The sequence below is a fragment of the Sinohyriopsis cumingii genome, chromosome 5 (genome assembly GCF_028554795.1).
Source record: "Sinohyriopsis cumingii isolate HCF-2022 chromosome 5, ASM2855479v2, whole genome shotgun sequence".
NCBI classification, from domain to species: domain Eukaryota; kingdom Metazoa; phylum Mollusca; class Bivalvia; order Unionida; family Unionidae; genus Sinohyriopsis; species Sinohyriopsis cumingii.
This window is the reverse complement of record NC_142965.1, coordinates 94,094,848-94,109,922: the sequence shown is the minus strand read 5'-3', so window position 1 is coordinate 94,109,922 and position 15,075 is coordinate 94,094,848. Positions and strand designations below refer to the sequence as shown.

The 15,075-nt window shown below is 33.0% G+C and overlaps 1 protein-coding gene across 1 annotated transcript in view; it reads right to left on the bottom strand.

Moving 5' to 3' along the window:
• LOC149799788 (multidrug and toxin extrusion protein 1-like) overlaps positions 1 to 15,075 on the bottom strand; it is a 77,985-nt gene that overhangs the window by 18,834 nt on the left and 44,076 nt on the right. Inside the window, exons 10-12 of the mRNA XM_089959172.1 lie at positions 9,871 to 9,968; positions 5,262 to 5,375; positions 1,923 to 1,990 (exon numbers count right to left, since the gene is read on the bottom strand). Of these exons, the coding sequence (XP_089815298.1) occupies positions 1,923 to 1,990; positions 5,262 to 5,375; positions 9,871 to 9,968 (280 nt within the window). The remainder of the gene's footprint in view (positions 1 to 1,922; positions 1,991 to 5,261; positions 5,376 to 9,870; positions 9,969 to 15,075) is intronic.

Genomic DNA, 15,075 nt, shown 5'->3' with positions numbered 1-15,075 from the left:
GAGATGGCAGTGATCCATAATGGTGAGCACTTTATACCACTCCATAATCTTTAATATACTATTTTGTTTAGGACAAAACTTATTTGTTACAGATCTTGAATTTGTGTCTGGAATTTAGGCTCTATGCCATGAGGTCTAAAGCTGACCAGTCTGAACTGCACATAGACTGATGAACCTCTGTAAAATGTAGTGCAAATCTGATTTGATAGCCAACCAAAAATGTTCTTTTTAAGTACATACATAGTAAGTCTGCTTTTTGCAATATGGCGTAGTACCTTTGCTCCAAGGCATCAACATAATTCAAGATACAATAAAGGGGGTTGTTTTACAGGACTGGTGACTTTGTTCCAAGACTTTGATGTCATGGAAAAACATAAGCAAAAAATAAACTTGAGAAGCAATTATTATAATTAGTGACTCTGGATCATGAGTTTGGGATTTTGAGATTTTAGAGTTTCTGTCATGCAAGCTGACCAATCTGAACTGCACTGATAAACCTTTGTGAGGGAAGTTTAAGATTTCAAGTAAAACCTGGCCAGTACACAAAAATTGTGGTTCCAATAAGCAAAACAGGAGAAAAACAAAACAATTAGTCCAATTTTCACCCATCTATAAAAGTATTGCTTTGCTATGTGAATGATATAAATGGTGATTAACGTATGGTAAATTCTTAAGTAAGGTATCAAATAATGACAATGGAGATTGAGAAATAAAAGAATCAACATTTATAATTGTGTGAAAAGGTCACTGATCTTTTCATTAACCTCTCTTTCTCTCTCGCTCTCTTTCTGTGTCTCCCTCACACACACACACACACACATTAACTAAAAAGACGTTTCTTTCAGTTTTGATGAAGTTACTGTTGCTGTAAATTACAAGCTGCAATTAGCTTCTTGACAATGTTGGCTCATATCATTGCATACAATTTACTGATAACTAATACCAATACATGTTCATACCATCTCAATCATTTTGGCAATGTAACACAATGTAACAGCTACAAAGATTTATGCTCTAAATGCAGATGAACTTCCACACTTAAACATTATCTTTTCAGCCATCTCTCTCTCTCTCACTGACTAAAACAAAAAAGTCTTATTAGTACTTTTATTTGTATTGTAATTGGATTCTTGAGTTACAAACAAAATGAGACCAAAAAAAATTATGTTTATATTGTATGTTAGTACCGTTAGATTGTCGAATATCATGTGTTCCATAGACCTTGTTCAGGTAAAATCCCTTTATCTTTCGTGCTATCAAAATATCATAACTATCGAAACATAATTTTTCATACTCTGAATTGTGTATGAAAATTACATGAAATACAGTACTATTTATCTGTCATTTATCTGTCATGATTCTGCAACTATTAATAACCTTGATGGATTCCACTGCATTATTTAACACTCAATGTGAAAGACTGCTACATCAGTCTGTACGACAACAGCTTGATTAATTAGTTAACGATATTATTTCTGGAACATTCAGTTGTTTTTTTCTTTCTTAATTATTGAAACGTCATTGTAAGGTAAAAATAAGCAAGGACTAATTCTGAACTTCACTGCATTAATAAATAAGCCAATATCCATCTGAACATGCTGTGCTTGCATCATTATCACAATGACCCTACAACCCAACTATCCATACTAAATCAAATTAAGTGTATTCCAAACAATCCTCACTCCCAACCCCATCAGCCATCTTTAATTATGGTACAGTATTAAAGAAGTCAGCAATCTTCTCAACATTTGCTTCAGGAAATCCAGCAGGGTCTGAAAGCTGACTTCCAAAACTGCTTTCAAGATCCAATTTATTACTACTAATTATGCAAGAATTGTCTGTAAGTCAGGAAAAACTCCACAATTACTAATGACTGAAAGAATGGATAACTAGTATAAACATTAACTGATGCCAACACTTACCATAAACAGCATGTATGCTACATTCATCGTGATTGTGTGTCCTGCCAACTGTACAACTCCAAGGAGACCTAGGAAAATAGTGTAAAATTTATAACTACTTTTTATTATTTTAGTTTTTCAGTGGCCAGAATTATAAACTACAGTCATTACATTTCCACATGGCCTGCTGATCAGGGGAAAATGGTGGAATGAAAATATGGCTAAATATTTCTAACTGCACTCCACTGTGTACCTTGAGTTTTTGCCTTTCAAATAGTCTATATTGAAAACAGTGGCTGCTGATATTAAATTTTCCCTGTTTATGGTGTATGAATGCAAGCTTGTTATAAACAAAGAATGATCTATTGATATAGCTGATAACTACAGGTTTATAAGAATCATTTATTATGATCAAATTCTCATTTAAAATACATCTATCCTTAAATCTTCAAAACTGAATGCACTGCATTGGAAAATTAATTATGCCACAAGTCTGAAGCCATTTACCTATTTTGTGTGGTCTCCCAGAAAAGCAAAATATGACCACAAACACTTCTTTAATGTACCTACCACAATTCCCAATTTTGTATGCCATAATTCAGGTTACTTATAACAATAATTCCAGACAGTCCTTTATCTTTATTAAACCTTTTTATACTTGTGGACAGATAATACACTACTATTCATGCCACGTATTCATTTTCAACTTCAATATTTAACCACTGCACATGAAAACAATTTTATATTTACATCCAAATAATCACTAGATCTTTAGTTATCTCTTATAATTAAAACTTGTAAATAAAAACATTAGAGCTGTATAGAAATTAAGATGTGTACAAACAGGATATATATATATATATATATATATATATATATATATATATATATACTAAAAAAAGAAACACACAAAAATATACCTCAATACATAGCCACCAATTTATCTCAATCACTTCAAACTGATGTTGTCATGAGAAAACATTGACGGACCCTTCAGATGGGTGGGATCTAGTATGTAGACCAAACTTCAAAAATGGATACTTTTCTTTACACATATAAAGTTATTTAAAAAAGTCTAAGAAGTTATTGAACCAGCTCATCAATTTTCTTTGTCTACAAAATAATTTACAAAATGTGAAGAATTAGTGCAGCTGATATTTCTTGTGAAGTCATATTTGCAAAATGTACTAGTATTACCTCCATGTTAACACATATTCAACAGATCACGGCATGAAAATTCCCTAGCACAACAAAGCCCCACAAATAGTTAACACTGCTGGACAAGTGAAATTTCATTTAAGTAGCTCAACGTTTACATGGATTTTTTTTGTGTAATTTTGTACAATTTTTCCCAGCATCATCTATGTTGAGCAAGAAGGCCATTACTGAAATTGTAATCCACTATATGTTTTTATTTCACAAGAAAAAAAAGCCAAATCTTGACTTTGGCAAATATTTTCCCAAAATAACAAAAGAAAAGTAACATGTTAGTCAAATCAGTAATATATTTATCTGCAATAACAACCATATGTACTCGCGTATAAGTACACTGCAAGCAACAGAGCCCCTACTGTTATGTGCCAACAATACAGGGCCTTGTTTATTCTTGCACCATTTACTTTTGAAAACTTTATAGACCCGGGTCTGCTAGCACATTATGTGATGTCAGATCTGGAATAGTAGTTTGCAGTTGGACTCAACTAATAAGCTTGCATATACACTAACTAGATTACAGGCAGCTGTCATCAGGAACCCCTTAATTTGCTTTTCTTCATCAAGATTCCAGATATACTGAGAGCATGTGAACATATGCCTTCCACTTTTCCTGCAGAAGTAGTTACTACATAAGGTAGGGATGAAATATCATTGGAAAGAAAATATTAACCACTGGATGACATTTCCAACAATGTTGCAAAACAGAGGCCTTTGAGTAATCACATCTTAAATTTATGTATTGCTGGATTCACAAACTACATGTGACTGTACCATTCAGATTATTATTATGTAATTAAAAAGCCTATTTTAATAAAATGATATATTTGAAGAAGAACATAAATCAGCAAAAGAACAGTGTAGCACCTACATGTGGACTTGAAGATGAAAACCTTTATATCAAAGATCACCAGCTGATGAAAGCTATGTAGACCTTGGATCAAATCCTATTCCATCAATCAAACTGTTGCCTATTCAAGAATGGGGACAGTGGAAAGTCTGGAAATTTCCTTGCAAGGCTGGACTTGAGGACACTAAAGCGATCATTGCTAAAGATTATTCCAATGTAAAATAAATTTCACTGCATATACAACAGAAACCAAGTTTTGGAGTAAAATATGTTTCAGTACAACTTAATATCCAATAGTAAAAACATCCACTACCTCGTACAAGGGCTATGGAATGTGCTGACGGAATTATACTGGTCAAAATGGCCAGCAGTATCATGTCAGTCCTGGTTCACTGTGTACTGCTGGGTGCCATGGTGATGGGGAGTGAAGTGTCAACAGAGGTGATGTTGATCATATGTTTGTAGTGTGTAATAACTCGTGTCTAATGTACAAATACAAACCAGGGGGCCCCAAGTGGCTGAATGGTCTAAAGCACTCACCATTTCAGATCACTGCCATCTCACCTCTGTCTGTGTGGGTTTGAGTGTCAGGTTCGGCCAATGTGTGTATGTGAGAAAGCTTGCCAGTAGCTTCTCGTGGGATGGTCGTTCTTTCTGAGGTTTTCCAAGGTTCTTCCTCCACCATTTATAATGGCTGTCATGTGTAGCTTATCTTGTGCTGAAAAATTGTGCTAAACCCTACAACAACAACAACAAATACAAACCACATATTTGTAGTGTAATAACTTGTGTCTAATGTACAAATACAAACCACATATTTGTAGTGTATTAACTTGTGTCTAATGTACAAATATGAACCACATATTTGTAGTGTAATAACTTGTGTCTAATGTACAAATACAAACCACATATTTGTAGTGTAATAACTTGTGTCTAATGTACAAATACAAACCACATATTTATAGTGTAATAACTTGTGTCTAATGTATAAATACAAACCACATATTTGTAGTGAGTATTAACTGATGTCTAATCTACAAAGAACTACAACCAGCATTATCTCAATTTCACCAACACAAGTCTTAAGACTTGAAACATTTGACTGGTCAATTTTAAGTTCGACATAACATTCAGCTAATCAGATCACTAGAATCTAAAGCAAATTTTATGCCCAGATTTAAGCTCTGCTGTTGAAATTCAGGACTCATGTCACAAAATGTAAAGGACCCTGGGAAGGAGAAAGGATGTGAAAATAAAGTTTTGTTCTTTTTATTTTAAAATAGAAAATTGCATGCAACCTGCTACTACTATGAGTACTTCAAAGCTCCACCATTCTAAGCACTTCATGGCCATCCCCGGTACTGCTAAACCAAAAAATTGTCCCCAGTCTTCAAGGCACTCCCATGTGAATCCTGAGGAGAAAAAACAGGAAACTAGATTCTCAAGTGAGACTAATATTGCTCATGTACTGCATATTGTATCCATTAAAGATGTCATCACAGCCAAGCAAGTGATTGTCCCAGCAGCAATATTTGCTATCAAAGATATGTATGTGTATTTATATGGTTTAATGATACATCAGCACAATACTGACTATATGGTGCTCAATGAAAGGTAAGTTCTAAAAATGTCCCCCAAAAATGCACAGAAACACTGAGGAAAATAAACCCTTCCAAATAAATGTAAATATGTGGTACTATGCGATACATGATAATATGTATAGGGATAAAATTTCAGTAAAGGTACATAAAATAAAAGATTATGATACAACAAATATAAAATCCTTAAACTAGAATAAATATTTCTTAAAAAGCTCGATTCTCTCAAGAAATTATTTTTTTCTCATATAATTTTTTTTTTTAAATGTCTGTCTAACTGTGTGGATGACAATGCACTGATTGGAATAAAAAAATTACTGCCACTGAAAAGTTATAACCATGACTCGATATGCTTATATACAGGCACAACCATAACTTGTTGGCTGTCCACAGACAATGGCAATTTTTATGTTATTGTCTTAGATGAGGAAACTCTATATAAATTGTCTTACTAGATGAAGAAACTCTATATAAATTGTCTTAATAGATGAAGAAACTATATAAATTGTCTTACTAGATGAATAAACTCTATATAAATTGTCTTAGATGAAGAAACTCTATATAAATTGTCTTAATAGATGAAGAAACTCTATATAAATTGTCTTACTAGATAAAGAAACTATATAAATTGTCTTACTAGATGAATAAACTCTATATAAATTGTCTTAGATGAAGAAACTCTATATAAATTGTCTTACTAGATGAAGAAACTCTATATAAATTGTCTTAGATGAAGAAACTCTATATAAATTGTCTTAATAGATGAAGAAACTCTATATAAATTGTCTTACTAGATGAAGAAACTCTATATAAATTATCTTAGATGAAGAAACTCTATATAAATTGTCTTAATAGATGAAGAAACTCTATATAAATTGTCTTACTAGATGAAGAAACTATATAAATTGTCTTACTAGATGAATAAACTCTATATAAATTGTCTTAGATGAAGAAACTCTATATAAATTGTCTTACTAAATGAAGAAACTCTATATAAATTATCTTAGATGAAGAAACTCTATATAAATTGTCTTAATAGATGAAGAAACTCTATATAAATTGTCTTACTAGATGAAGAAACTCTATATAAATTGTCTTACTAGATGAAGAAACTCTTTATAAATTGTCTTAGATGATGAAACTATATAAATTGTCTTACTAGATGAATAAACTCTATATAAATTGTCTTAGATGAAGAAACTCTATATAAATTGTCTTAATAGATGAAGAAACTCTATATAAATTGTCTTATTAGATGAAGAAATTCTATATAAATTATCTTAGATGAAGAAACTCTATATAAATTGTCTTAATAGATGAAGAAACTCTATATAAATTGTCTTACTAGATGAAGAAACTCTATATAAATTGTCTTACTAGATGAATAAACTCTATATAAATTGTCTTAGATGAAGAAACTCTATATAAATTGTCTTACTAGATGAAGAAACTCTATATAAATTGTCTTAGATGAAGAAACTCTATATAAATTGTCTTACTAGATGAAGAAACTCTATATAAATTGTCTTAGATGAAGAAACTCTATATAAATTGTCTTAATAGATGAAGAAACTCTATATAAATTGTCTTACTAGATGAAGAAACTCTATATAAATTATCTTAGATGAAGAAACTCTATATAAATTGTCTTAATAGATGAAGAAACTCTATATAAATTGTCTTACTAGATGAAGAAACTCTATATAAATTGTCTTACTAGATGAAGAAACTCTTTATAAATTGTCTTAGATGATGAAACTCTATATAAATGAAGTTAAATTTTTTTTTAAAAATCTCTTAATTGAAACACTGTTAACCAGCTGAATGGTAAAATTATATAAGTTGGTGGTCAACATAAATACAATAAAGCTAAACAAAGCAATAGTCTAATAGTCATCTTTGCAACATCAGATAAAAGCCTTACAGGTGTTGGATAAATATTATAGATGATTCCTATGCTAATGAATGCAAGGAGTTTGTTTGATAGATTGAATTAATCCAGAGATTTAAATCTACTACAAAGTTTGTCCAAATCTCCTGGTGATATAAATGGCAGTTGACAAGTACATCTGTCATTATGCCAAGTGTTATACCAGCACCGCCACTTACTGCCAACATATAGCTAAGAACAGATTTCCTGATGGTAATTAATTGGCATGTTGTACCACTAGTAGCACTTACCGATTTGCTGATGGCAATTAATTGGTATATCATACCAATACCCATTCTTATAACTAGATTTCCTGATGGCAATTGATTGGCATGTCATACCAATACCCATGTTTATGACGATTTCCTAATGGCAATTAATTGGCATGTCATATGACAACCAGTGCTTACATCTAGATTTCCTGATGGTTATTGATTGCTATGTCATACCACCACCAATGCTTACATCTGGCTTTTCCTTATGGTAATTAACTGGCTTTTCATAACACTACAACCATTTACAGATTTTCTGATGGTAATTAACTGGCAAGACATACGACTACCTAATGGTTATTATTTGCCATGTTGTCCCACTACCCGCACTTACAGATTTCCTATCATAATATTTTGGCATCTCATATCACTACCAGTGCTTCCAACACAGTTTCCTCGTGGCAATCAACTGACAACACATATCACTACCCATGCTTACAGATGGATTTCTGGATAGTAATTAAATGGCATGTCACATCACTATCAGTGCTTACAGCCATATTTCCTGATGGTAATTAACTGGTATGTCATATCACTACCAGTGATTATGGATAGATTTCCTGATGGTAATTACTAGCATATTATATCACCAGTGCTTACAGCCAGATTTCCTAATGGTAATTAATTGGCATGTCATAGCACTACCAATTGTTAGATTTCCTGTTGGTAATTAATTAGCATGTCATATTAACACCCATGCTTAAGGCCAGAATTCCTGATAGCAATTAATTAACATATCATATTACTTACCAGTGCTTACAGCCAGATTTCCTGATAGTAATTAACTGGCATGTGATACCACTAAAAATACTTAGAAACTTCCTGAAGGCAATAAACTGGCATGTCATAATCACCACCAGTGTTTACAGACAGATTTCCTAATGGTAAGTAATTGGCATGTTATAACACCACCCATGTTCATAGACATTCACTCGTCTGAAATCTCATCAAAAATGCCACTGTCAATATCGTCTTCAATCCAACCCATTTAATTCTGTCAGCCATTAATTTCCACCTCCTGTATTAACATAACTGTTTCAAGTGTTGAACTTTAAACATGGAATATGCTGGGTGAAACAATCACTAGCTTTCCTGTGCAAAAGTAGACTATTGTTTGATTCTTATTTTGAGTTATTGCTAGCTATCATACTGTCATACTTGCAATATGCATTTTTTTCTAATACGCAAGAACAGTCTTTATGCTTGTTATTTAACTATTAATTTTGGCAAAAAGATTACCAGTCTATACAGCTCTCATTTGTTATTGCATCTTTCATTATGTCATTCAAGATATAAGATAACTTTGATTTTTATAACACAAAATCAGATGGAAATAGTGATGATTTTCCCAGTGAATTTCAACAGATGGAAATAGTGATTTTTTCAGTAACTGTCAACAGATGGAAAAAGTGATGATTTCCCCAGTGAATAACAACAGTTAAAAATAGTGATGACTTTCCTAGTGAATGTTGACAGATGTAAATAGTGATGACTTTTCCAGAGAATGTCAACAGATGAAAATAGTGATTACTTTCCCAGAGAATATTAACAGATGGAAATAGTGATAACTTTTCCAGAGAATTTCAATAGATGGAAATAGTGATTTTTGAGTGAATTTTAACAGAAAAAAACATTCACTGATCAGAACAAGATTACAAATGAACACTGGTCAAGATCTTTATGAAAAGAAGGTGCTCAATTTTAGTTATGAGATGAGGCCCTAACAACTATGGTTTTAAGAAACAAGTTTCCATGTGACACGTTTTTTTTTATACATGCATTTTTGTTTTAGTGCACATTTACCATCTGCCTAAGAAATATTTATGCGCATTCATGCAGTTATTACCATGCTGGTTGGCTTTTCTTTATCGATGTAGTTCCCCCATCAAATAAATCAGTTTTCCTAGTAAAATATGTTTCAGCAATGATACTTACCCATTCATAATACCTTTGGAAAACTATTACATTTGTAAATCCAGCCCTCCCAGACTAAAATGTTTAGCTAAACAAATATCTACAGCAACAACAAAGCTAGAATCTCTTAAGGAATTCATTGAAAACTAAATGGCATGGGAATAAAAGGTTTACATTTTGACAAGCGACTCACCAGTCCAAGTGACTCTGTAGACCTTCCATCTAATTATGTAGATTACATGGAAAATCACCACACTCCACATAGATATGCAGACAGCTACTGAAGCACCCCTGTCCAAGTAAAAAATATACAACATGTTTACATGGTTACAACATGGCTTACCTGGCTTTCACTGGAAAAAAGTCAAAATGAAATGGTCATAAAAACGAGGAAACTTTCAGTCAAATTTGGGCATATTTTGTTTTAGTACTTTTTGTTAAAAAACTTTACTATTTTTTTTTTCAATTCTTAGTAAAGGCAGCCCTATTTAACAGTGAATTAATTTTAACAATGTGATGGTGATAGATGCCAATATGCTCTCAGTAGATACACTTAGCGGTAAACAAAAGTCAGATATTATCGAAAGTCATATTTTTCTGTATCACCTTTAATGCCCTCTGCAGTATGTATTACATTCATACTTGTAAGTTCATATCAGCTTCCTGGTATAAATGCTAAACCCTGATTAATGTACAAAAAGAGACAACTAATTCAGGAAAAATTAGCTTTATTCATTTCTTAATATTTTATTACATGGCAGGAAAGAACTTTGTGATAGTAAAACACAAAGTCAAGGCTTGCCAGACCCAAAACCATTTTAGTATGTTTCTGCTGAGTGCTTTTCGTGAGCTGTTAAGAAGTTTTCCTACTTTTAGTAATGGCAGAAAATTTTAATGATGAATTTGTTTTATCTGTGAAAATTTAAAAACCACTAATGGCAAATGCTTTAATTTATTTTACAAAAATTTAAAACAAACTAATGGCAAATACTTCTGGCAGATTTCGTCAAATTCTGTTTTAAAGCTAGCAGTTTTAAAAAGTCATTTCATAGTTTTATATTCTTAATAAAAAAGATCATATCTGATGACAGAACTACATCAGTTGTAGAAAACTGATAAACCCTGGCAATATAAAACTCTCAAGTCAAATTCTGCCCTGTAGTTTTTGAAAAGAAAAAAGAAAAAGAAGTCATTTTAAACTTGGTTCTATTATTAGTAATGGCAGCCATATTTGAAACCAGATGTGCATAACTTTGTGCAATTAGAAAGGTACTGATGTCATAATCTGCAGAATTTGTTTGAATTCCGCTCAGGAAGTTTTAAAAGAAGGCAATTTTAAGGTTTTTGCTACTTTAAGTAATTACAGAATATTTGATGGCAGATTCAGTTCCAAGACTACTCATCCACAAAGAACTTGTTCCTGGAGAATTAATCCACAAACAACATATCCCTGGAGAATTAATCCACAAACAACATATCCATGGAGAATTAATCCACAAACAACATATCCTTGGAGAATTAATCCACAAACAACATGTCCCTGGAGAATAATCGACGAACAACATATCCCTGGAGAATTAATCCACAAACAACATATCCATGGAGAATTAATCCACAAACATCATATCCCTGGAGAATTAATCCACAAACAATATATCCCTGGAGAATTAATCCACAAACAATATAACCCTGGAGAATTAATCCACAAACAACATATCCCTGGAGAATTAATCCACAAACAACATATCCCTGGAGAATTAATCCACAAACAACATCTCCCTGGAGAATTAATCCACAAACAATATATCCCTGGAGAATTAATCCACAAACAACATATCCCTGGAGAATTAATCCACAAACAACATCTCCCTGGAGAATTAATCCACAAACAACATATCCCTGGAGAATTAATCCACAAACAATATATCCCTGGAGAATTAATCCACAAACAATATATCCCTGGAGAATTAATGCACAAACAACATATCCCTGGAGAATTAATCCACAAACAACATATCCCTGGAGAATTAATTCACAAACAACATATCCCTGGAGAATTAATCCACAAACAACATATCCCTGGAGAATTAATCCACAAACAACATATCCCTGGAGAATTAATCCTCAAACAACATATCCATGGAGAATTAATCCACAAACAACATATCCCTGGAGAATTAATCCACGAACAACATATCCCTGGAGAATTAATCCACAAACAACATATCCCTGGAAACAAATCCCTATTTCAGGCGATAACAAATTACAACACTAAGAATTTTTGGGTGCTATGATCATGAATATTAACATTGTTTACATAATTTTGCGTTTAAACAAACAATGGAGATTCATTTTTTACTGTCTACAATATATTTAAATCTTAAAAGAGTGAACCATTAATATTTTTGTGTGCCAATAACATATACACACAGTGTGACCCTGCTTTAGCACACTCCGTTATAACACGAATTCTGATATAACATGGTCATGATGTGGCTCCCAAAATTTCATATACATGTATTTTTCTTGTACACCAAAAAACATTTCTTTCTTAAAAATACCAAATAAAATGTAAAGAGTTTATTATTATTTTGGGGAAGAGATCACATATGAATAATACAAGACAATCGTGGTGTGACTCCTGAATCTTTATATGTATTTTTCTTGTACATGAAAAAATAGTTTCTTCTTAAAAGTACAAAAACTAACATGTAAAACATTTATTTGGGGATCAGACAGGGCTGAAAATTGTGATTTGTTTTCCTTTTTTGTGGCAAAATATACCATCTATTGATTTTTTTTACTGGCGACATTGTTGGCTTTTTAAATTTATATATAAAACCATTGGTTTGGAGTGGTGAAATTCAAAGGCCCCATGTAAGGAAGCTGCAAACTTAATATAAAAAACGCTGAAATTTATTGTTACATAAACATATTTTTTGTCCATATTGACATACCATCTTAACAGTGCATTGTTAAATCATAATCCACTCATGTTGATATCTAGCATGAGTACTGTATGTTGTGAGATATCTGCTTTTTTTGTTGCTGATATTTCTGGTAGCAGAAATCAACCCAAACAAGGCATTATCTCATAATCTATCTTTCGTTGGATTTTCGGCCACTCGCTATTAATTAATATATTCACACAGACTGACATTTGTATGTGAATGGTAGGTAAAATTCCTCTTCTTTTCACTCAGAATCAAATCCTTCAGAACACTAACAATTTTTGTAGTAATCCCTGTCATCAGACCAAAACACCTGAAACTCTATCATGCGTTGACCCTTTTTAAAATTTTTGACACATACGGGGAAGGCAGCATCACTCCACTACCACAAATGTAAAAATAAAACAAATAAAAAAAACCAAAACAATCTTACTTGTTGGTCTATTCAACAGGCAGGGAGGAACAGTAACTACAATCAACCTAAATGACAGCCAATTCCTTTTTAAAAATGTACCCAGATAAAATAGTTTGCTGAAATTTCAAAGAAAACAGATAACCTTTGAAGCCCCATATTAAGCAAATGGAAAAACAATCAGTCTTAATCATGTAATACAATTATTTGATGTTGCCACCACAATAGGAAATGGGCATTTGTTTGGTTCTCCAAAGCTGTCCTTTAGCAATGTCTTCAATAATGCATGCACCCTTCATCAAAGAAAGCTAACTAGAGTCTTCAGTAAAAACATAGAACCTTTCTTCAAAGGAAGTCAGTACCAAATGTGAATAAAAGCAATGGAATCCAATGGACTGTTTCATTTTCCAATGCAACTGGAACATGTTTGCTGTGCTGTGAAAGTTTCCTTTCTGCAGGAAAAAAGCTTATGCTTATGAACGCTACCAGGGGCAGATTAAAATGCAAACTAACTTTTACCAACTGGGAAACATACTGAAAAGTAAATGTGCTTCATCATTCATTATGTGATTGTGATATTTTTTCCCCTGCATTCAGACCTATACGACCTGTGACAACATTATTGAACATTTTAAATGTATGTGTGTGCATATTTTCTATGAAATTACTTGTATTGTGGATTCAATGTATGTGATGAGATTCGCGGGTGACTACATAGTGTTGATATTCTATTCATGCTATATGTTAGTCGTGTATATATAAACCATATACACATATATGTACCAATGCGTGGTTCTCTGAATAAAGTAAAATACTATGCAATATATGCCTTTTCTGTTTTCACTACAGGTGTATTTCATTTAATATGCATTGATTTAAGATGGTAACTGTGCCAATGAAGCACGTATTTTTGTGCCCACATTTATTACCTAACCCACCCCCACAAATTTTTTGGGGTAGATGCATCATTTTCTTCAGCTAACTGACCTGTTTGCTTATAAAACAGTTCAGTCCATGACACTGTCGGATTCTATGGCTCCCAATTACCGTGTTATAGAGGGGTCACACTGTAATTACATGCATGCATGCATGCATGCACACACACACACATACATACATACCACTCTGGTGGCTTAGTGGTTAGAGCATCAGCCTCGGATGTGGGAGGTCTTGGGTTCGATCCTCGGCTGAGTCATACCAAAGACTTACAAAAATGGTACTAACAGCTGCCTCGCTTGGCATTCAGCATTAAGAGGTCATTGTTAGGACTGGTCGGACTGGTGTCAGGATAATGTGACTGGGTGGGACATCATGCTAAATGTCTGTGGCATGATGCCCCAGTGCTAGACATCACTATAAACTGTCACACTGCAGACATCGTAGCGATATGACTAAAAAATTGTTAAAGCTACATTAAAAATCCAAATCACGCACATACATACGTAGATACATACATACATACACACACACACACACAAACACCGCTCACTGTGACACATCACTGCAATCACACCTCTGTATGCAGGGGTTCGTGTCTCAGATTCGGCCAATGTGGTTATGTGAGAAATCTTGCCAGTAGCTTCTGGTGGGTCGGTGTTTCTTTCCGAGATTTTCCAGGGTTCTTCTTCCACCATTTATACTGGCTGCCATGTGTAGCCTATCTTGTGCTGAAAAATGGCATTAAACCCTACAACAACAACAACCTACCTACTAACCTATCTAGCTATCTACCAACCTACCTACTTACTCTATCAATGTTGCACATAGTATATAAAAAAAAAGTTATAACTTGTCAAATTATTAAATTAGGTCTAATTGTCTTAGGAGATTATGGATGAAAAGTCAAAGGATGAGCTGTCCTAATACCAGTTACATTATTTGCAGAAATGTAAAAGACAGGTGCCAGGATGCTGTCCAAATCTGATTTAATGATTTATTGTTTAATTTTTAAAGCATCATCTGTACAAGTATGACAGGTTATGAAACCGGAAGATTTCTCTTAATTCTGGTTAAATTTCTTGTCCACAATGTTTTA